General features: G+C 40.0%; 1 protein-coding gene across 3 annotated transcripts in view; it reads left to right on the top strand.

Annotated features, from left to right (window-relative positions):
• Positions 1–22,237, top strand: part of RAPGEF4 (Rap guanine nucleotide exchange factor 4) — a 451,555-nt gene that overhangs the window by 31,881 nt on the left and 397,437 nt on the right. For all 3 annotated transcript variants that reach the window (XM_089690492.1, XM_089690491.1, XM_089690490.1), the window contains exons 2-3: positions 4,024–4,166; positions 13,704–13,792. In XM_089690492.1, the coding sequence (XP_089546618.1) occupies positions 4,024–4,166; positions 13,704–13,792 (232 nt within the window). The remainder of the gene's footprint in view (positions 1–4,023; positions 4,167–13,703; positions 13,793–22,237) is intronic.

Here is a 22,237-nt window from a genome sequence, read left to right as displayed (position 1 = left end):
TATCTATTAATGACATGCAGGAAAAGGCAGTGACTCACATGATTCTAAGTGCAAAGAGAACAAATGCAAAATGATTGGAAATTCTGTGAAAAGAAGTATGGAATTTTTTAAAAATATACTTACCTAGGTGGACGCAGCATCAATCCAATGCTGTATCTGTCCCCCACCTATTCTAGGGGTGAGAACTGAGCGATCAGACACCACTGAGCAGAGAGCCGGGGCTGTCAGTCACCGTCTCTCTGCCCTGCCCCCCCCAGTGCTCACTGAAGCGGGTGGGGGTGAAAGTGGTTGGCTCAGGCTCGCTGAGAGGCTTATCCAGGTGCCAATCCAGGCTCCTAGGTGGATGCCAACCATATGGTCAGGATCTTTCCCCAGCCTGGACTAGTTGAGTGACGTCAACCAACAGTGGACTTTAGCCCGCTGTCAGCTACAGTAAAAACAGGTCACAGAAGTGCAGAATGAACTGCACGCCTGTGATCCACAAGAGGAATACAGCCAAACGAGCTTTGGCTGTCCTTCTTCTGTAAGGGACTCTATGACCCCATTCACACTTGTGCGACTTGTCATGCAACTTTGGACATCAAAGTTGCATGACAAGTCCTACCCCATTGGTTCCAATGATAACCATTCATATATGTGCAAATTAAAGTTGCTGCGACTTTAAAGTTGTTCATGCACTACTTTGGTCTGACTTTCATGCATGTTGAGGGCCATAGACTTCAATGTTAACCCACAAAAGTTGCATTAAAGTTGTACCTGAATGGTTTACATGCAGCGGTGGGTCTGACTTTGTAGAGGGACAAGTCACATCCACGTCACACCCATCCAAGGTTGCGTCAAAGTTTCTCTCCAAAGTTGCTCAACTTTGGAGTCATACAAGTGTGAATAAAGCCTTAGACTAGGTTACAAAGACTTACTACATAGCTGTCCTGTTTCTTGCACCACCACTTTTCGAAGAGCTACAACTGGCTGGAAAATATTCTGCCCCCAACTCTCCCGGGAAAGTCAAATGCCTGGTTCCCCTCTATACTCAGTACTCTATGGTTCCTGCCAATGGGACCTTGCAGTAATGTAGGGGCCGACAGAAGAATGACAGTGTGTCAGATGCTGAAGATCCTTCAGTTGCTGTAGCCAAGTCACTAACTGCCAGAAAGGTAAGTATTAAGCAACTTTTGCAGATTGTTTTGTGTGCTATTTATTTTGTAGCAAGTCCTTTTAAAGATGAACTCCAGGGACAAAAAAATGTTTTTGAACCATTTGCTGTGTACAAATAAATTACCTCTGCTGATGCCTGTCCCATATTCCATTACTGTGTTATTTTCATCAGCCCCCACAGTACTGTAAATGCCGAACGTCCAGCTCTCAGACCTGCAATTCCAGCGGTTGTGCACTGATCATAACAGGTCACTTGGTGTACTCCTCCTTCATTCAGGAAAAAACATATATTCTTTCAATTAATGCAAGTCTTTCTGTGATTGGAGGAGGTGAGGGTGGATGTCATGATCCCCTCCCTCCCATTACAGAAAGCCTTGTATTCAGTGAAAAGAATACAAAGCTTTTGCTGAATGGATGAGCTGTACAGTGAGTGATCTCCCATGATAGTGCCAGAACTATAAGTTTCAGTACCAGATGTAATACACTCACAGAACAGAGCAATATCCAAATGTGGGACAAGCATCAATAGAGGTAAATTAGTTTACACAGCAAATGGCCCTAAATTGTTTTTTTTCTACAGTCCAGCTTTAAAGTTTGAGGGCTGGTTCACACCATAGAAACGCAGTCAAGATGCATTCCTGCATACGCATTTTTGATACATTCCAGTGCATTTTTCCCCTTTTTTTCTTCACCTTAAGGACATGTATGCTCAGGTGCGGTTTTGTTGCATTTAGGTGTGTTCCGATGCGTTTTTGATGCATTTTAACATGTTCTAGTACTGTTCAGTACAGAAAAAATGCTGCATGTTCTACTTTTTTTTTCTGGAACTGGAACGCACTGGTGTGAATTATGCTACTGGAAACAATATAACCTACTATCCAGCTTAACATAAAAGAAGAAGCGAGCGCTCTCTTTAAAAGCAGCTAGAACACCAAAGGCAACCAATAGTAAAAACCTACGAAGACATAAGATAAATAAAGGTGCAGCTCTCTAAAACAAATAATAACGTTCATGAGTATGCCAATAAAATGATAGTCAGTTAAGATCTGGGTGTACATAAGCTGTGGATTCTTAAATCAATGCTCCAAATAATGTATGGAAGAATTACGCACTCACCAGATGCGTAAAGTAAATACGCATTAAATATCATTGCGGAGGTCTCGCCTAGATGTTGGACTGGATGGTCAGTCTTTTGCACGCTTACTGCTGCTCACTCTGCTGTATTTGGATATTTTTAATAATATACTTACCCTGCTGCATACTCTGCTTTTATGAGAGCTTTGTGATTACCTTAACTTTTAATCAATAAATTAAGTCATTTACATACTACACTATGGGCTTTTTCTGTCTCCTGTATGGAGCAATATATTTCAAGAGCCCTCTATGATCCAGCCTCCTTAGTATGTCACATTAGTATGTCACATGTCCCAGAAGACTATGGGGAGGTGGGGGGGGGGGAAACTTCTGCTTCCAAATCATCTAGGCAATTGCAGCAAAAGTGGGAGTAGATACCTGGAAAAATCAGGTACCCGCTCTCAGACCCTCCCCCACTCCCCAAAGGTGCCAGTTTCTCATGGGGAGCAAGGGAGGAGAACTTAAAGCGGAACTTCCCCTTTTGGGTGAAGATCTGCTTTAATACAAGCAGCTAATCAGAGCATACCTGTCAATTTTCTAGTGCCGGATTGACAAGAAGAATCTACTTGGTTGCTCTGAGAAAAACTTTTCTCTTTCCCAGTTTTTATTAATCAAGATCATTTAGAATATTCCAAAGAACCTTTTTTTTAAAAAGAATCACACATATTAACCTTCAGATTTGTCTTATTTGTTTTTGAAATGTTCAAATAATGTTTTTATGCATAATAAACTTCCACTAACATCTAATCTAGCTGCTATACTAGACCTATACTGCTGTACGTCACTAATATGTAGGAATTGGAGCACTTAATTCTATTAAAACTTCGTTCACTATATGTGCTGTGTTCTTTATTCCACAGTGTGAAGGATGTCAGTTTGTGTATTCATAATGTCTGCAAAGTCCTGCGTCCTCAGCAGTAGCTGTGCATCCACCCGACTAATACATCTCCACGTGACCTAAAATGTGTTAAATCATGTACCCTGTATTTGTTCCACTTTACAGCATGCTTATTGTATTGTTGAGCTTATTTTATAGCACCGCAGAGTACAGTAATGGCTCTTTCAGACAGGTGGCTGGGAGGGGGGAAGGGGTAATAATAGGCTTCTGAGCTGTGGTAATCAAAGGGTGTACAAAATAAAAAAATGTATCTCATGTGATAGGAATACTGAACCTATGTATTGGAATGCCCCTGTGGGTTGCAATATGTGGGTAGGACCCCTAGAAAGCTGTTGGTAAGGATTAAGGAACATATACTGAACATCAAAAAAGGCTTTAAGCAACATAGTGTTTCAAAACATTTTAGGGACCAATACAATTGTGTCCCCAGAGGCTTAAATTTTTTGGGGATAGATCGAGTTTTTAGAAAGTGGAGAGGTAGTGATATGAAAAAACTTTTTAGTTGGGATATTTGAGTTTGGTATAAGTTTTTGTTAAAAAAAGGCATGGTTTTACCGCCCCCTGCTGCTCACAATATTGCAACTATACAGTTGGCATTTTCAATCAGGGTGCAGTTTTTGACAGACGGCGCTGCCTGTCAATATCAACCATAGTGATGTGTGTGTGTATATATATATATGTATATATATATATATATATATATATATATATATATACATATACAATAACTTACTACTGCTGCACAATGGCTTGTACAATTATAGTAAATAAGTCCTGTTTTCTGCCCAATTACAGCTGACATGATTGTGTTCATTTTTTTCTGTGACTATTTTTAGGCCGCTTGAACGTTCTAGTGAAGATGTGGACATCATATTTTCTCGTCTAAAAGAAGTTAAAGCATTTGAAAGGTTTCATCCGAATCTGCTTCAGCAAATCTGCTTCTGTGGTTACTATGAGAGTCTGGAAAAAGGTGTTACCCGTAAGTGAGCTCTTTATAGAAACATATAAAATGTAAGGTTCTAAGGTAACTACTGTATATAATATAAGGTAAAGTGATTTTAAAGTTACAAGGTTTTTTTACTTTAATGCATTACTTGCATTAAGGTAAAACAAACTTAAAGTAGTTGTCCTTTCTTGATCCAGCACTGTGCCCATCTGCAGCTTTACTGCTCTTTTTCACAGGGCATATTATAAGCAGTTGGATCCATTGATTCCTGCTGATGTCAATCAAATCCTTTGAGGAGGGAGCAGAGGGCAGGCCTGAGCTGCACCGTGTTTGACACACACAGTTCGGCTCTGGAGCGAGCCTGTATATTAAAAGTTAGGCTTGGGTTTTCGTTAAAAAAAACAGGAGGCTTTAGAATCACTTTAAAGTGGTTGTAAACCCTTACATATACCCAGTGAAGGTGATACACAGAAATGAAACAAATCCTCCTACATAAGTTGTTTCTGGTAATCTTCAGCCCTCTCTTCTCTACATCCATTCAAAGTGCAGAATTTATACAGCTTGCCTGAGCTTTCAGAAAAAAAGTGGGGAGCTGAAGTTACACTCTGCAGAGCTCAAAGAGAGCTGATTGGAGAGAAGAAATACTGAACCGTTCACAAAACACACAGGAACAGAGCTGAGGCTGTTAATCACAGGCTGTGTGCTAAAGCACCCTCCTGTGTCACCTTCTTACCTCTTTGTGTTAGGAAAATGTGTGAAAAATGACTCATGCAGATAGCAGAGAAACCAGGCAACAAACAGAAATGACATCTAGTTCTCTGGATTGAGACAAGTACACACTATAGAGGGTTATACTTTGTTTATATTTCATGTCAGATGTCTAACACAGGGGCCTACAAACTTTCTAGACAAAGGGCCAGTATATTGTCCTTCAGACTTTAGGGGGGCCAGACTGTGGAGTAGAAAAGGTCCCGATGTCAGGGGGAAAAAACAATGCCTCATCTTTGATGTCAGTGGGAGGAATTGTGCCCCATCAGTGGTGTCATTGGGAGAAATAGTGCCCCATCATTGGTGTCATATGGCAGAATAGTGCCCCATCATTGGTGTTAAAGGGGGGAATTTTGCCCCATCATTGGTGTCCGTGGGCCCTATTGTTGGTGTCATTGGGAGGAAATATACAGTACCCCATCATTGGCGTCAGTGGGGGGAATTACGTCTCATTGTTGGTATCAGTGGATGAAATAGTGCCACAAGGGCTGGATAAAAGCAAGCAAAGGGCCACATCTGGCCCCAGAACCACAGTTTGGAGACCACTGGCCTAACACCACCCCACCTGCACAAAATGTGTTTACTAGCCCATACAAACTATCTATGCAGTCACCTGCCCCAAGCAGACTTTGTACACTTGATATGGTCATACCCTTGTCTTTGTAACTTTTGGTCTTAGGTGACAGACATGTTATCCACCCTGATTATTGTGTTCATACATTTCACCTCATATGTTCACCTGTTTGGTATTCTAATGAATAATTGCGGTCCCATTATATACAGAAATTTTTTAAGGGAAATATAAAAAAGTGCACCGCTATTTACGTATAAAGCTAAAACAGCTCTACCTGCAAAGTTAACACCATGTAGAAACTATAATATTTACTGGTATAATTGTATACCACGAATGATATGGTGTTTCAATATTCCAAAATAAAACAAAGTAAAAACACACAAAAATGTGTTCATAGATCTCTTCAACGAAAATATATTAGTGTAGTCCCATAGTCCAAAAGCAGTGTCTGCATAGATTTGTGACACTTTTCACACTCAGAAATGAAGCTTCCTCCATAGCATGCCAGCCCACAAGCTCAACTTGTAGGCCTGAAGTGTTATAAAAGGTCTAAACAGCACAAAGGTAGGACAATGCTTATCCAGATCTTTCACCAAACAGGTACATCATGGGTTACCCTGGAGACTCTTCCAGCGGCTCCACTCGCACATGTAATAAACAATCACCAACCAATAGTGTTCTCTGTTTTATTAAAATAATCCCCAAAGACACATGAGAAATACTTACAAAACAAAACAACATAAATACCTTAAAACCAAATCCCATCTATCCAGCTAGCTTATAACACTCATCTGCCCAACCTGGTGAAACCAACAATATACTTGCAGAGATCACCAGACAGAAGCAGCTGGTAATGCAGAGCTCGTAAGCCAGAAGGTGTCGGTATTTTATTGCAGAGGTGAACAGCCAGAAGGGTGTCGTTGGGATGACAGTGAGCACGAAAACCTCAGAAGACCCTCTGATGAAGTTCTATTGAATATAACATGTAAGGGGTGGAGCTTTTCATGTTTGCTGTCATCCAAAGGACCAGATATTGGAAAGCAAGGGACCATATATGGCCCTCAGGCCGCAGTTTGTGGACCATTGGTTGAGACCCATTGTGCCTAAACAGAAACCCTTTGGCATTTTGTTTGTGGCCCTTATGGCCCCTGCAGACATTAGTCTTTGTTTTCTTGTGGCCATCTAATAGTAGTGGATTCTAGCAATCTTATGTAATGTCTCAACAATATGTCTTCTAAAGCATGTCCAAAAATATTCAACAACTCCTTTAGCATGTTTGCAGGCTCTGACCATCATGTGTAGCATATCTGCAGTCTCTGACCATCTCTTGTAGCAATCCTGTAGTCTTTGACCAGCACCTATTGGATGTCTGCAGTCTCTGACAGCAGTACATTCACTGAATACTATCTGCAGCCCTTTGGTGATGTCATGGGTCACTCTTGAGGCTCACCACTGGTCTAGACTGATGTAACTAATATACCAGGGGATGGATAAAATTATGGAAACACCAGGTAAAAGAATGAAATTGTTACTTAATATGATGTTGGACTGTCTTTGGCTTCCAAGATGGCCTGAATTCTCCAGGGAACTAACAAATATAAGTCTTGGATGGTGGATAATGAAATCTGATACCATTCTTTATGCAAAAATTGTTCCAGTTCTCGAAGAGATGATGTAGTCACATGGGCTGCTCAGATATGATAGGGAGGAAATGCTCAGGGTAGAAAATATACTGAAAACTGAGCATGTTCACTAGCTGCCAACACTGCTTTGTAAATTCCCCAGCTGCATTGGGGACATGGGCAGAAGGGGGAGATAAAGAACAGCAGGATCAACCAGGTTTTTTGCATTATATGGAAAACGAATCTCATAGTGACTGAGTGAGTATGGCCAGCATGTAATACAGCATTTACTGATAGTTTTTTATGATGTTGGTTTAACGACACTTTAATGTGTAGCTCCAAAACTGTAAATTGTAACAGCTAAATGTTGCCTTTTTCAAATTTGTATTGCTGTCTGTGACCCAGAGATTTCCCCTCATTTCTTGTCCCCTTGACATTGGTCCATAAAGAGAGAGGAAATCTCATCAATAAAGACACAGTTTTGTATAATTGAGTTCTTGTTAAGATTTAGGCCTCAATCACACAGGCATCCTTAAGTCTACACCCATGTGAGGACCGTGTTATGCCTGCACGGGATGCAAAGGTATTCCGTGCATCCAAGTGCAGGCAGTCCCATTCATGTCAATTGGGATGCAGCATCTACACGGACACAGTGGCTGCTCCCCATATGACATCCTTATGGGTGCAGGTTCATAACCCCAAACACAGGCAGTGACGGTTCAGGAACCCTGCGTTTGTTTGCACAGAGTCCTGAGTCCAGTCTCACTGACCTCCCTGCCACTACATACTGCCATAGCTGACCATTACATACTGCTCGCTGACTGCCTTGCCACTACATACTGCCCTAGCCTGCCACTACATACTGCTCACTGACTGGCCTGCCACTACATAATGTTCACTGACCACCCTGCCTCTACATACTTCTTACTGACTGCCCTGGGACTACATACTGTTCACAGTCCTACCACTACATACTGCTCACTGATTGCCCTACCACTACATACTACTCACAGAATGCCCTGCCACTACATACTGTTCACTGCTGTACTACTACATACTGCTCACTGACTATCCTGCCACTGCATACTGTTCACTGCCCTTCCATTACATACTGCTCACTGATTGCCCTGCCACTACATACTGCTCACAGAATGCCCTGCCACTACAACTACATATTGTTCACTGCTGTACTACTACATACTGCTCACTGACTATCCTGCAACTGCATACTGTTCACTGCCCTTCCATTACATACTGCTCACTGATTGCCCTGCCAGTACATACTGTTCACTGCCATACTACTACATACTGCTCACCAACTGCCTGCTACTACATATTGCTCACTGGCCACCATGCCACTACATACTGCTCACTACATATTGCTCACTGGCCACCCTGCTACTACATACTGCTCACTACATATTGCTCACTGGCCACCCTGCCACTACATTCTGCTCCCTGACCAGCTTGCTGCTACTATATTATACACTCCATAACTCTGCACTGCCATTTCTTACTGCTCTGCACTGCACCTTTTTTGTTTACTTCTATATTTCTTTAACCCAATAACTACAGCTTTCTTTTATATGCTTGATTAAAGTATGGCATTAGGTTGACAATATGGCTCTTTTAAAACCACGTCCATTTTAAATGAATGCCCCTCCCCTAATAAAAATGAATTCTCCATCTACAATGGCTTGCTGGTCACACAGCCAAAGAAGGTGTCCCTGGATTTTTTTTTTTAAATGTTGACTACTATGCATATGGATGTTTGGCTCCCACCGAATTGGCTAAAAGTCTGGTATTCAGAAAAACTCTTGAACAGCCAAAGTTTGATCCGTATTTGTATTCGGGCTGAACCTTGAGCTCATTCCTAAATCTAAACACAAATTTAGAAACATTCTCATAAACACAGTTAATAGCATAATTTGCACCTAGCACTACTGAACAGCAACCGTTACAATAAATGCGAATTTATATACTAGAGAAAGCAACTATGAAATTAGCTAAACAAATGGAGTATTTCAGGAATTATAAATGACATGGGCTAATTACTTAAATTATAAGGTGTAATAATGTATTTTTCATTACAACAATTAGTGTACAGTATGCTATGTTACAAATGCTGTGAAATAAATTATTATTATTACTATACAGAATTTATATAGCGCCAACAGTTTTCTCAGCGCTTTACAATATAACAGGAGACAATACAGCAACAATACAGTTCAATACAAGAGGGATAGGAGGGCCCTGCTCCTTGGAGCTTACAATCTAGGTATAATGTTGGAAAATCAACAGTATGTGTGATGTTAAAATGTAAAGCATTTTTCCCAGCATCTACATATTAAGCCCTTTTACTGTATAATTATTTTTAAATGAGGTAAAATAGAGTTTAAAATTACAAAGTCGGTTTTGTCAACATTGAATGTGCAGAAATGCAATATGTTAAAGGCTAAGTTCACCTTTGGGGAACACATATTTATTGAACATATTTTTTCAGAAAAAAATTTACATTTCTTTGTTTTTCCCACAGGAGCCTGCAAAGGATTGCACCTGCGATCAGTGGATTGCAAGTGCATTGTCAGGCTCCGGCAGACACATCCTCTAGCTTTCTACCCATACCTCCGTACGTGCTTTCAAATAGGCTGGCACACTGGTCCTGAGGCCATCCCTCTCTCTGACCGTGCCCTCAGATGTGGTCAGAAAGTCCTCCATGTCATCATGGGGAGTACATTTCTGTAGGAAGTGGCTGGCCCTCACCATTACTGGGTTGCTAGGGTCAAAAACCATCTTCAGACAATCCACTAGAGCAGTCAAATGGGTCTGCATGGACTCCTACACCTCTAGCTGCACTGCCTGGGTCTGATGAACCTGTATCAGTATGGTCAAGGTCTGGTACTGGTGTGCCTGAGCTTCCTTGTGGTGGTGGTTGGCTCCATGGAGGCCTGTAGTTGCTCCCAAGTAACCTGTTGAACCTGGGCTCTTATGACCTCTTTCACAGGTCTGCAGTGCTTGTGCCGCTCAGACCCAGGACATACAAAGAAGGCATGGGCCCTTTTTCTTGAAGTGGCTTTTCTAGTTAGAAATCCTGCATCTGAGCACTCATTTTAATGGGCTGCTGTGCCTCCAGAAAATGCAAAGAAATGGTCCCTGCACCTTTTCTGAAAATTTGGCCGAATGTGGAACCTGCAAGTGCAGTGCAGTTGTTTTCCAGTGTGTAGGGTGCCAATAGGAATAATGATACCCCCATGCATCTCCTGAGTGACTGTGCATTTTTCTGTGCAGGTGGTTGCAAGTGTTGGAACAGGTGCGGATCCGCAGCGACAACCACCTACACAAGTGTGCATCTAGCCTAAAACTGAAGCACACAGAATCTGGTGCAGCTGTGCATAGTGACCAATCAGCTTCCAGGTTTTATTGTCAAAAGCTTAATTGAACAAGCTGAAGTTAGAAGCAAATTGATTACTATGCACAACTGCACCAGATTCTGTGTGCACCAGTTTTAGTAAATCTCACCTAGTGGTTCTCAATCACTTTTGACTCAATTACCTTTTCATAGCTTAGTTACAGGTGTCAAAGGGCATGTTTAAATTTCAAAATCTTTTTTTAGGACCAAATATGAATAATAAAACAGTCTAATGTAAAATGCAGATAAACAAAAATTGTCAGTACTTTGAAGTTGCTTACAGCTACCAATTCAAACTTTCCAATGGACCAACTCAAACCTGAAATGATACTGCTGATACAGGAATTTTACAGGACAAGTTTCGGGCAATGCATTCTCAGTGACCCTGTGAGGTGCTGTATGAATTCTGACAGTAGTTGATTACAAATACCAGAGAACTCAAAATCTACATTGGTTTGGGTTAATTTATTTTTTTAAGGAGAAGTAGGGATAAAGTTTTTTGGCCCTACTTCTCCTGTGCAGTTAGTTCTGCACTCCTGTGACCTATATTCTGCCAACAGTGAGCTAAAGTCTGCTGTCGGCTGATGCCACTCAGCCAGTCCAGACTCTGGAGGGATTCCAACTTTAATGTTGGGATATACCCAAATGCCTGAATGTTAGCTGGCTCAGCATGTCAGAGCACTGCTGAAGAGCCTGAGCCAGCCACTTTGAGCACTGGACAGGCAGAGCAGAGAGCTGGCGACTGACAGCTTTCTGGTCACTCAAGACCGAGAACTGAGCGATCAGTGGTTTTTTGATTGCTTGGTTCTTAGTCTTGGAGGGGGCAGGGAACAAATGCAACATCAGACTGATGCTGCATCCATCCAGGTGAGTATAACAGTTTGTTGCTTTTTTAATGCCATACTTTTAAACAGCCAGTTTTGTATTCTTCATTATTTGAATAAAAATTCATTTTACAAGTAAACATAAACAACGCATTACAGGGTGCTTTCATGTGACCATGTTTGCAGACCTTGCTGGGCATTCCAAAAAGAAAATCCAGCATTAGCTGTGCACTTTTTGATTACTTCTGCGGAAGGAGAATCCTGGTGATTCCCGAATCTGTTAGCAGTGAAGGGTTGGGTTTAACCCTGCGCTAACTCATTTGGCTACATGTGTCTATGTGTAATTGGATATACTGCTACAAAAATCTCTTAACAACACAGGCTATCCAGATCTTTTCACAGCATGTAATATTGCATGTATTATTCTTCCAATTTTGTAATAGTCCTTATTGGAATGAATATTAGAGATGTGCCTTTTTTCTGTTATATGTTATACCTTATGCTGTGAAGCTGTTTTTGCAGCCTATTTCTTAATAAATAAAAACGTTTGTAAACAAAAAATTTTGTAATAGTAACCTTGCACCTTCCACTGATTGGCTGCAAATGGAACACATAAAAAATTATATGCAATATTTAATATTTACTTGACTAAAAATAAGTTAAAAATAGTTTTTTTAACCCTAGAAGTATATGTATACAAAAAAAAAAATTTAAAAACACTGTATTTTTATTGAAGTGATTGTAAAGGATTTCTTTAAAAATAAACATGTTATACCTATATGCTCAGTGCAATGGTTTTGGACAGAGTGGCCCTGAACCTCCTGCTTGCCAGCACTCCTGGATCCTTCTCTTCTTAGTATGCTGCCATAGGAAGGCCTTCCTATCATGGCACATCGTGGCACCTCCATAGACACAGACAGTGCAGCTCGGCCCCACCCTTGCTTCCTTGTCACAGGATTTGACTCACAGCAGTGAGAACCAATAGCTCCCGGTGCTTCAGTAAGCCCTGTAAGAGTGAAGAGAGAAGACAGAGCTGCTGCAGATGGGCACAGCACTCCCATATGAAAGAAAAATATATTTGAAATATAATTTAAAAATATTCTTCCCAAATATATTGACATATATTTGTAATGCTACAATTTTGGCCATAATTAATATATATATATATATATATATATATAATGTATGTTGAAATGCATTTTTATTACAAAATATATGAAAAATATTTTTAAAAATACATTTCAAATATACTGTATATCTTTAAAAATACAAATTACATTTTTGGAATGCATTTACAAATTTACAAATATATGTAAAAATATATGTTAAAATGACTTTTTTATATGTTAAAAAAATCTGAAGAATATATTTAAAAAATATATATTTTTATAACTATATTTTTTTTAAATATATTCTTCAGATTGTTTTCAACATATAAAAAAGTAATTTTAACATATATTTTTACATATATTTGTAAATGCATTCCAAAAATGTAGATTTGTATTTTTAAAGACATACAGTATATTTGAAATGTATTTTTAAAATATTTTTCATATTTTGTAACAAAATCGCATTTCAACATACAGTATATATATATATATATATATATATATATGTATATATATATATTGAAATATAGTGAATATGTAGCATTTCAAATATATGGCAATATATTTGGGAAGAGTATTTTTAAAATATATTTCAAATATACTTTTCTTTCATGTCGGCTGGATTGAGTAAGGCCTGAAGTAAGTATGGGGGCAATTTTTTTCATTTTGGATAGAGTAAGGGAGGGTTGTAATTTACTTTTATTTTACTAACTAACTATACTGGTTTATTTTTTGGCATCTGGGTTCCACTGGGGTGATTTACCCTCATTTCCTTTCCCAAAGCAGGAAGTAAGAGGAATTCCCTGAAAATTAAGGGAATCTCTTGGGGGGCCCCAGACCATCAGAGCTAGTATGTTCATTGGAAGATTTCCTGTCTATTACTTTTCTGGAGACAACCCAAGATTTGGGACTTTTATTTACTTTCATTTTTGATGATAACAGTAAAAAGAACAAATGAAGAGGGTAAATCTCTATAATGGGGGCACAGACAGCAATAAAAACCTAAAAGGTGTTCTAATCCCTCTCCACTCTGTATAAAACTAAATAAAGGTTTGCCTTTAGTTATATTGAATGCTAGAAATGCATAAGGGTAAACAGGTTTAGGCTTTAGAACTACTTTAGGGTATTGAGTGCACTAATTGTAACACAGTTGCTATGTTTGCTGCATTAATTGATTTGATTTATTTCACTTGTTGCATGGAAAGAGTTAAAATATAAAACTTTGTAAAGACTATGAAAACAAGTTGTTCTCTTTTATTTACAGTGTATCGCCAGGGTGATATTGGCACAAGTTGGTATGCTGTATTAACTGGATCCTTGGACGTCAAAGTTACTGAAACCAACAACCATCAGGTAAAGGGTTTTAATACTGCCTTACTTCCATATAGACACTCAGTGCACATTTTGCTACTCTGAAGATTCTAACTGCAGCAAAAAGATTGACTCAAGGAAGCTAAGCGTATGCACAAAAAATTAAATAACCTGCCTGTTTGCAGTCTTCTGAGAAATGCACATGGAGGTGCACATATGCAACACCGTTTACATTTCAGGCACAGTGCTTGTGTACCAGTGATGTCACCATGTCCTAGCATGTACAACACATTGTAAAGTTTACAAGTGTATCCAGCACTCAGATGTAGATAGAATGTAGCAAAAGGTGATGAATAAGTAAACAAGTCCATGTGCATAATAAATAACAATAAACACTGAATACAATGTAACAAAAACTTGCAAAGATGCAGAGGAAGATGTGTGTAAAACGGTCAGTCCCTCCACATGTCGGTTAATGAAAAAGGTGTGGGTGAAGAGGACTAGGAACACTTAATCACTGGCATCTCCTCTCTGAATAAATTTAACACATGTATTGATGTGAGCAGGTTTGTTAGAAAGTTAAACATAAAAAGTACTATGCTTCCGTCCCAAGCCCTACCCAGAAGGTCAGTAATCTGAGTATAGGACAAGTAATTATTTACAGTGGCATTAGAAATAAGTCACTTTTCAATCCCCATATTGCCTCCAATCACCAGGCTGAGGTCTTCAAACAGATGGTGGATAGTGAACTATTTTATTTTATCACAGATACTTATATAGGGCCCCCAACTCACGAAGCACTTTAGATATACATTATATTGCACATTCACATCAGTCGGGGAAGCCCTCAGGTAACATACAAAGGAAAAAGCACAGCAGGGCGCCAGGTAAGCTTAAGTAAAAACAATGGAACTTTAAGAGGCACTTACATGTGAATATTCCACATGTGAATGGCCCCGTAGTCTTCTGGGACCTGTCACATGCCCCAGAAGACTACAGGGAGGGCGGACTGTGACGATCGCGCATCAGACCCCTGACCTTCTCACCAAACTCGTGACCGAAGGACTAGCCAATCTGAAACTGCGATGTCACGTGCATAACAATGCCACGCCCAGCTGCACCCTGCACAACGATTTTCCAGCTATTGGCCCACAAATCCATGTACCGGCAGCCTGAATGCAATTGTTACTGGGTCAGGTTAATTACGCAATTAACCCTTCACACTGCCACCACCTCTTTTTGTACAGAGAAAGAGGAAACTCGGCAATATCAGCAATAACACTATGATGGTTGAGATAATCGTCTGTATAGCTCTGTCACCGCAGACAGGTTACACAGAGGGTTAAACAAACACAGTAGAGCTCTTTTAGAGGCAGGAATTTGTAAGTTGCATTAACGAGTTATAGAAACAGTTCAACACTTTCAGAAAGAAAAATTTATTACTAAAAGGTCAAAAGGGTGCAAAAAAAATATTTACAGAAAAAAGATGTAACCAATATATATATAAATACACAGAGAACAATAGCACAGCAAAGAGGTAACATAAAGGAGGTTAAAGGGTTAAAGTACTTGCCAATCAGCCTTGGGTTAAGCAGATCAAGTTTCAGAGCAAAAGGGCACATCTCCCAAGTTGGTTCTGATGTTAAACAGGAGAATTCTTCAACTTCTTCTCTTAGGTCTGACAGCCTATTTTGTAGTCCCCCAGCAGGGGGTGTCTCTGAAGCCAAGGGCCAATGCCTCGTTTGGGGAGGAATTGTCTGGACGGAGACCCAAACTAGAACCAAAATATCTCAACTCATTATTTGGCACATAACTTTTCCTAGGAACAAGTACCATTCCACCTGCAGGTAGATTAATATGCAGACGCATCTGAGGAATGGTTAGATATGAAATACATACTTGAAGGGTTCAAGAGAGTGGGGAGAGACCCACTTGGTATGGAGATGCATAGCATCCCACCGAATGGTCAGGAGCGCATGGAGGAATGCCCTGCATCTCTATCTCAAGCGGGTCTCTCCCCACTCCCTGCAGGGATTGACAGCTTCACTTTTCTGGAGAGATAGCTGTCGTTGATCATTACACCCTATCAGGATGTTGCTTGTGGAACATTCACATGTAAGTGCCTCTTAAAGCGAAGCTCCACCCAAAAGTGGAAGTTCTGCTTTACGTCTTTGTCCCCTGCTCCCTATTAAGGATTGGCACCTTTGGGAAGAAAGGGGGGAGCTGGTACCTAAATTTGACAGGTACTCGCTTCCACTTCTGCTGTGATTGCCTAAAGCGATCAGAAGCGGAAGTTGTCCTCCCTCCCTGTAGTCTTCTGGGGCATGTGACAGGTCCCAGAAGACTACGGGGCCATTCACAAAGCGCAGCACTTCTCGCGCATGCGCAGTGGGCACCCGGCTGTGAAGCCACAAGCTGTCACTGCCAGGTGCCCACACTGAAGATGCCGGCGCCAGGGAGAGAAGATGGCTGGTGAAACCAGTGGTGGTGAGGACACCGCTGGACTGAGGGACAGGTAAGTGGCTGTATTTTAAAAGTCAGCAGCTACCGTTTTTGTAGCTGCTGACTTTTTTTCAGCTGGAACTCCGCTTTAAATAAAGTTCAATTGTTTTTACTCACACTTACCTGGCACCCTGCTGTGCTTTTCCTTTGTATGTCATCATGCCCTGACCAGTCAAGATGGCCGAAGACTGGCACCCAGAAGAAGCTGTGGGAGAAGATCCCACAAAATGTTTCAGGTCCTTTTATTCATGTATAGCTATGTGTGTAGCAGACATGTAATTGAAAGTTAAAAGACAGCCTTATGATTTAAAAAATAGGAAATATTGTTTTCCTATTCACTAAAACTCACTATTTCCATATTTTATTTTACTGTTGTCAGCGGGTGTAGTGAATTAATCAAATTGATTCTGATTGGTCCACATGAGCTATTACATGGTCTATCTTACTTTATGTTACTAAATGAGCTAATTTAAATATTATGAAATTGGCAAAAACTGAAGGTGATATATCTATAATGACACTAAAATGCCACTCCTGGAACAAAATATGGCAAAGTTACGTCAGAATTAAATATAAGCTTTTTATTATTATTACTAATATTATTGTAACACTACTTACATTAAAGAATAGAAAGAGCACAAAAAATCAGCAAAAGAAAAAAAATAAGGAGAGAAGGTAAGGAAGCAGTTAATACAGGTAATTTCCTGTGTAAAAGTATATCTAAAGCCAAACGTTTATTCTTGTTTAATAACTTTTTATTTGAGATTTAAAAATAGTAGACAAAGTCAAAAGCAAAATACAGAGAGTTTTGTTTACATGACAACTGTTAGCGTAGTCAATGTTCAACTAAAGAAATTTCCCACTATTAGGATGCAAAGAACATCTGACATGAAACACAATAAAAGCTTCAGTTGAGTCAGTGAGGGCTCTGCACTTGGCATACAAATTAGTGTGAAACAGAAAGACGGGCAGAAACAAGCAGAAGAGAAAGCAGAATGGTGGAGAGTGAAGCTGGATTAAAACTTTTTTAATTACTTTTTTTTTATGATGTCATCTAATGCTCTGAGGTGCCAGGACAGTGGCTTTGATGAAGGCCTTTGTCCTCAGGCCCACATTTGATCCACTCCTGTGATACCTGTTTCTCCTAGATACTGGAACATAATGATAGAGATTTATTAAAGTGAGAGCACTGAGCACTCAGAATCTGGTGTAGCTGTGTATGGTAGCCAGTTGGCTTTTAACTTCAGCTTCTTCAGTTAAGCTTTGACAAGAAAACCTGGAAGCTGATTGCATTCTATGCAGAGCTGCAGCAGATTTTTAGTACATCTCCACCAATGTGTAGATCAGCCTTTCTCATTAGAATGGGTCGCCTCCAATCTGTCCTTAATTTTAAATGATGCCTTGACTGAAAAAAGGTTGAGAAACACTGGTGTAGATAGAGATGAAACTGGTATAAGGAAGGTTGTTATTTCAATATAGTCAGAAGCTTGTCGGCCATAGCATACTTAATATCCTGCCAACTGTTGTGTGTAGGGACAGCATATATCAGCCCACCTCAGGGGCGGACTGACAACTCATGGGGCCCCCGGGCAATAGGGGATCATGGGGCCCCTGTGTCCTTGCCCAAACTCAAAAAAGCCTATGAAAAAGGTACCAGGGGCATCTCATGGGGCCCCCTACTGACCCCAGGCCCTCGGTCAGTGCCCGAGTTTCCAAATGGTCAGTCCACCCCTGGCCCACCTTCAAAAAGTGTGGCTTTTCCCAATGCCAGCCTGTAGTACATCTATCCTTTGCAGAAGGGTAGGAGAAGGGGAAGTGGGATTGGGGTTGTCATGTTCGTTCTATCTTTTTAGTAGTGCAAACTGAATTGAGGTAGGCATTTAAGGAATAAACCAAAAGGGGGTAGGCATTTGACCCTGTGGGGTAGTCTAATGGTGCTCTGATCGGACAGTTGCCTGGTGAAGGTGGGGCATAGCTCCAAAGTCAGAGCATACCCAGTCCTTATTTGAAAAAAAACTACGATCTCTGTTTGAATGTCCTCAAGTACTGTATGTACAGCATGGGCATATGATGGGTATATATGGCAGGACATCATGGATAAAGGATCACCTGGAATTATTAGAACCTTGTCTTCTGAAAATGCTAGTTTTTAATTGGCTATTATTCTGTTTCAGTTAATGTATTTGTCTTACTACAGGTTTCCTTTAATCCTGCTAATTTTTTTAAAAACATATTTTTTTCTTAGTGTATCCTTTGATAGAATCATTAGGATTTTTTGGTCAAACACAGCAATATTGATTACTCATTTTTTATTTCATAATTTCTTTTTAATTAGATAAATCCTAAAACTACGGGAAGGGGGATATCGGTTCTTAAGGACCAGGTTGGACATCACTGGCCTATAATTGTGGCTTTTAAACAGATTTGGCTTTACTTTGTTCCACTAGGTGGCACTGGAATGTTAGATTGCAAAAGGAACATCTGCTGCTCACGTCAGTACAGTAATGGCAAACTTGCATACGCTGTTAATGTCATATCATGCCTGAAATAACAAACAATTATGGTGTCTTATGGCACACTTAACGTTTTTACAATTATGTATTTTCTAATCATAATAATAGAGTTACAAAAATTGTTATAAAAATGTTTATTTACTGATTAATGTTCATTCCGTGTTATACTGCATAGTGAAAGGTGAACATACTCATATGTGCCAATGCTATGGATTTTACTAAATTGGTACAGTTTAGAGGGCATTTTGTCTCATTTTTATCACAACCCTTCTCTGTGTACCTCTCTGTTAAAGTTTCAGGTTTTTAGTAAAGCCATGACTTTTAAGCCTACCCATCAGCCTGCCCGTCAAATGAGAATGCCTTTAATGGCCACTGAAGTGCTTTTTTAAAGAGGGTGGCAGCAGCAGGGTCTGACTTCAGCCACACAGAAGTAGCCTTTCTAAAGAATGTAATAGCTAGTACCTTGTGACACCAAATGTTAATCAAGAATACCTAGCTGTTTAGTCGGGACGTGATGGGGAGGAGTACGGCTGCAAAATAGCACTCCAGTATATTGACAAAATGTTAAGCAACATTTAATTTCTGATTTATTTATTGATTTTAGCATCTACCATAGAGCAGCTGTACTGAGGGTGCTGATGCGAACGTTCATGTGACAATGCTTACCACAGTCAGTTCCATGGAACGCTCAGGACAGATTAATGAAGGCTGAATGTTTATTTTATGATTAACAGTCAGAACCAAGCTCAATACTGCAAACTTGAATATTTAGTGATATATAAGTGTGGGTGTAATCAGTAAAACAGTGTAAAAGTATAGTAACCCAGAGCCACCAATCAGATTTTGGTGTAACAATGTTGCTATGGATGACTGCACGCTCTATGCTCTTTACTCTGCCTTACCAAATACACTGCATAGTGTCACATTTTCCGTAGACATAGGAAACCAACATTATGTAGGACTTTAATGATGCCATAGTATGTCTACAATATACACCACAATTACATTTCCATAAATTAATTATAGTTCCTCTAAAATATTAATCTTTGGATTATCCTAGATTGTAAACTCTAATAAGCAGGGCCCTTTGTTTCCTCTTGTACCAAATTGTATTGTAACTGTTATGTCTACGTTCATTTTGAAAAGCGCTGTGCAAACTGTTGGCATTATATAAATCCTGTATTATAATAATAATTAAAATACATAGCCTTCTGCCCATATAACTCATTTATAAATGTGTAACATGTTTCACAATGGATAAAAGATTTGTTTCACAGTACACCAGGAACCTTCCCACCCTTCAGAAAATTGCTTATATCCTTTTGTTATTTCCAAGCCAGATGGTTTCCAAAGTGCTAAATGATGATAACATAAGGTTGGGGGGTTTTAAAAGTCAGGGTTACACAATGCGTTTTGTGGGTCCCAACCATTCCACTCCCTCAGACTCATATCACAATATACAACACAATATGATGAATAATAAGGGCATCCCCTCCTTCACTGCATCACGTGGAACAAAGCCACACCTCACCCTAACCCCAAACTCCACTCATCGCCCCTTTCCTGATCTCCTCCATAATGAGAGCGGATAAATCACCACCCATACTCCAGAGGCATGTCCGCATAGTAGAGGGTTGGTGTGGTGGTATTCCCTGAGTCAATAGTCCTATTGTTTGTAAAAAAAATATTTTGAATTGTTTTTTGTGCAAAAGGTGTCCACCTATTGTCATTTCAGAACGTTGGAAGGTATGCCTTTAGAAAGGGTCTTACTGTTTTCATAGCTGAACCCACTAACCACATAGCAGGTAGTAAAACCATAGCAGACTAAAAATGTATGTAACATTTGTCATTCTGCATCATTGATATACCGTACTTGTCCCAATAAGCAGTATTCCTGCAGAACAGCTACTGAAATGCAGATTCAAGATTCAAGAGGGCCACAATCACTCTAAAGCGCTATAGTAGGAAGCACAGCCTGCTATGTAATGAGCAAGTATCGCTGACCCTATGTATTATTATTTATTTATTTCAGGTACTTATATAGCGCCATCAATTTACTCAGCGCTATATATATATATTCACATCCCTAACCCTCAAGGGGCGTACAATCTAAGGTCCTTCACTCACATTAATACATACACATGCTAGGTACCTATATAATTATAATATATACATAAAATATATTTTTGGATATTCACAATTTGGCAAAAGTGTTTAATTTAGGATGACCCTTTTTACATACATACAAAAATGAATAATAACAATAAAATAATAGAAGTCTACTGCAAAGAGCAGCTAACCTGCAGAAAGGCTGCAGGTGCACTGCATTGCACCCACTGTGCCTTATAGGCAGCTCAGGACAGTAAGAGCTTGTATACATTTGCAGTGTGGAGGGGCACCAAAACCCCATAGTTGAGATGTGTTTTTACTCCTCTCCCCCCCAATCACTGGTGTAGCATCAGGAGTAGCAATGACGACTCTCCACATACTCCAGGGGGCCCGTGCAGCCTCCCTGCCACATTCTGTTTTACACTAGGACAGTATGGGCATCAGGAGATGCATATACAGGAACTGGTCCTCTTCATTTTCTTCCTGCAACCACTGAAAGCTGGCTTCTCCTCTCCTTATCCCTTTGGAATTCGGCGGTTTCAGGAGGAAAATGTTCATTATGGTATTCAAAATAAAAAATTCAAAATTCTGAACCATTTAATTTCATTGTGACCCACGACCAGTTACCAAATCAATTAAGTGGCCCTTGCTCTTCAAAGGGTTGAGCACCCCTGGCCTAAGCCATATATGTTGCCCAAAAATCATCTCCCACAGTCATGACCTGCAGCAGCAGCCAAATCTGTCTGCCAGTGTGCTCAGACAATTGCTGTAAAACATACAAAAAGTATTTGAACATAGATAAAAAGCTCCATAAAGAAGTGTGCCCACGTGGAAATACAGCCTCACCTTTCCTAGCAGAGAAACTATTATGTAAGGTAGCTGTATGTGCATGCAGCTTAGAGAGGGAGCCTGGAGAAGGACATTACCGAATTGATTGATTTTCAATGCAGTTCATGCAGGTAACATCTACCAAGTAGGGGGAAAACAGAAATGTCCACCAATGATACAGGCAGAAAGAGCACACAACCAAGGTCATTTTGCAGGAAAATAGTTTAGAGGGTGGGCCAAGGGCACAACTCCTAGGGAGGAGTGAAGTTTAAAGTATAAGTAAAGGCAAAGCTTTATTTTTTTTTTTCATTTTAGATAGAGTGCAGAAGGATTAGAACACCTGTCAGTTTTTATTGCTGTCTGTGCCCATTCCAAGTATTGATACGTTCGGTCAAGTACTAGCCAATACTGAGTATCGATACTTTGCAGTGCGATTTGTGTCAATACAAAATTTAAGGATCCAAATTTCACCGCTAAGAATAGCATATGATTTGAACAGGAATGCAATTCCTGTCCAAATCGCATGCGGTTTCCC

The sequence above is a fragment of the Staurois parvus genome, unplaced genomic scaffold (genome assembly GCF_062004578.1).
Source record: "Staurois parvus isolate SC_StPar_1 unplaced genomic scaffold, SC_StPar_1.0 ptg000530l, whole genome shotgun sequence".
NCBI classification, from domain to species: domain Eukaryota; kingdom Metazoa; phylum Chordata; class Amphibia; order Anura; family Ranidae; genus Staurois; species Staurois parvus.
The sequence above is the reverse complement of the archived record's forward strand: the minus strand, read 5'-3'. Positions and strand labels throughout refer to the sequence as shown.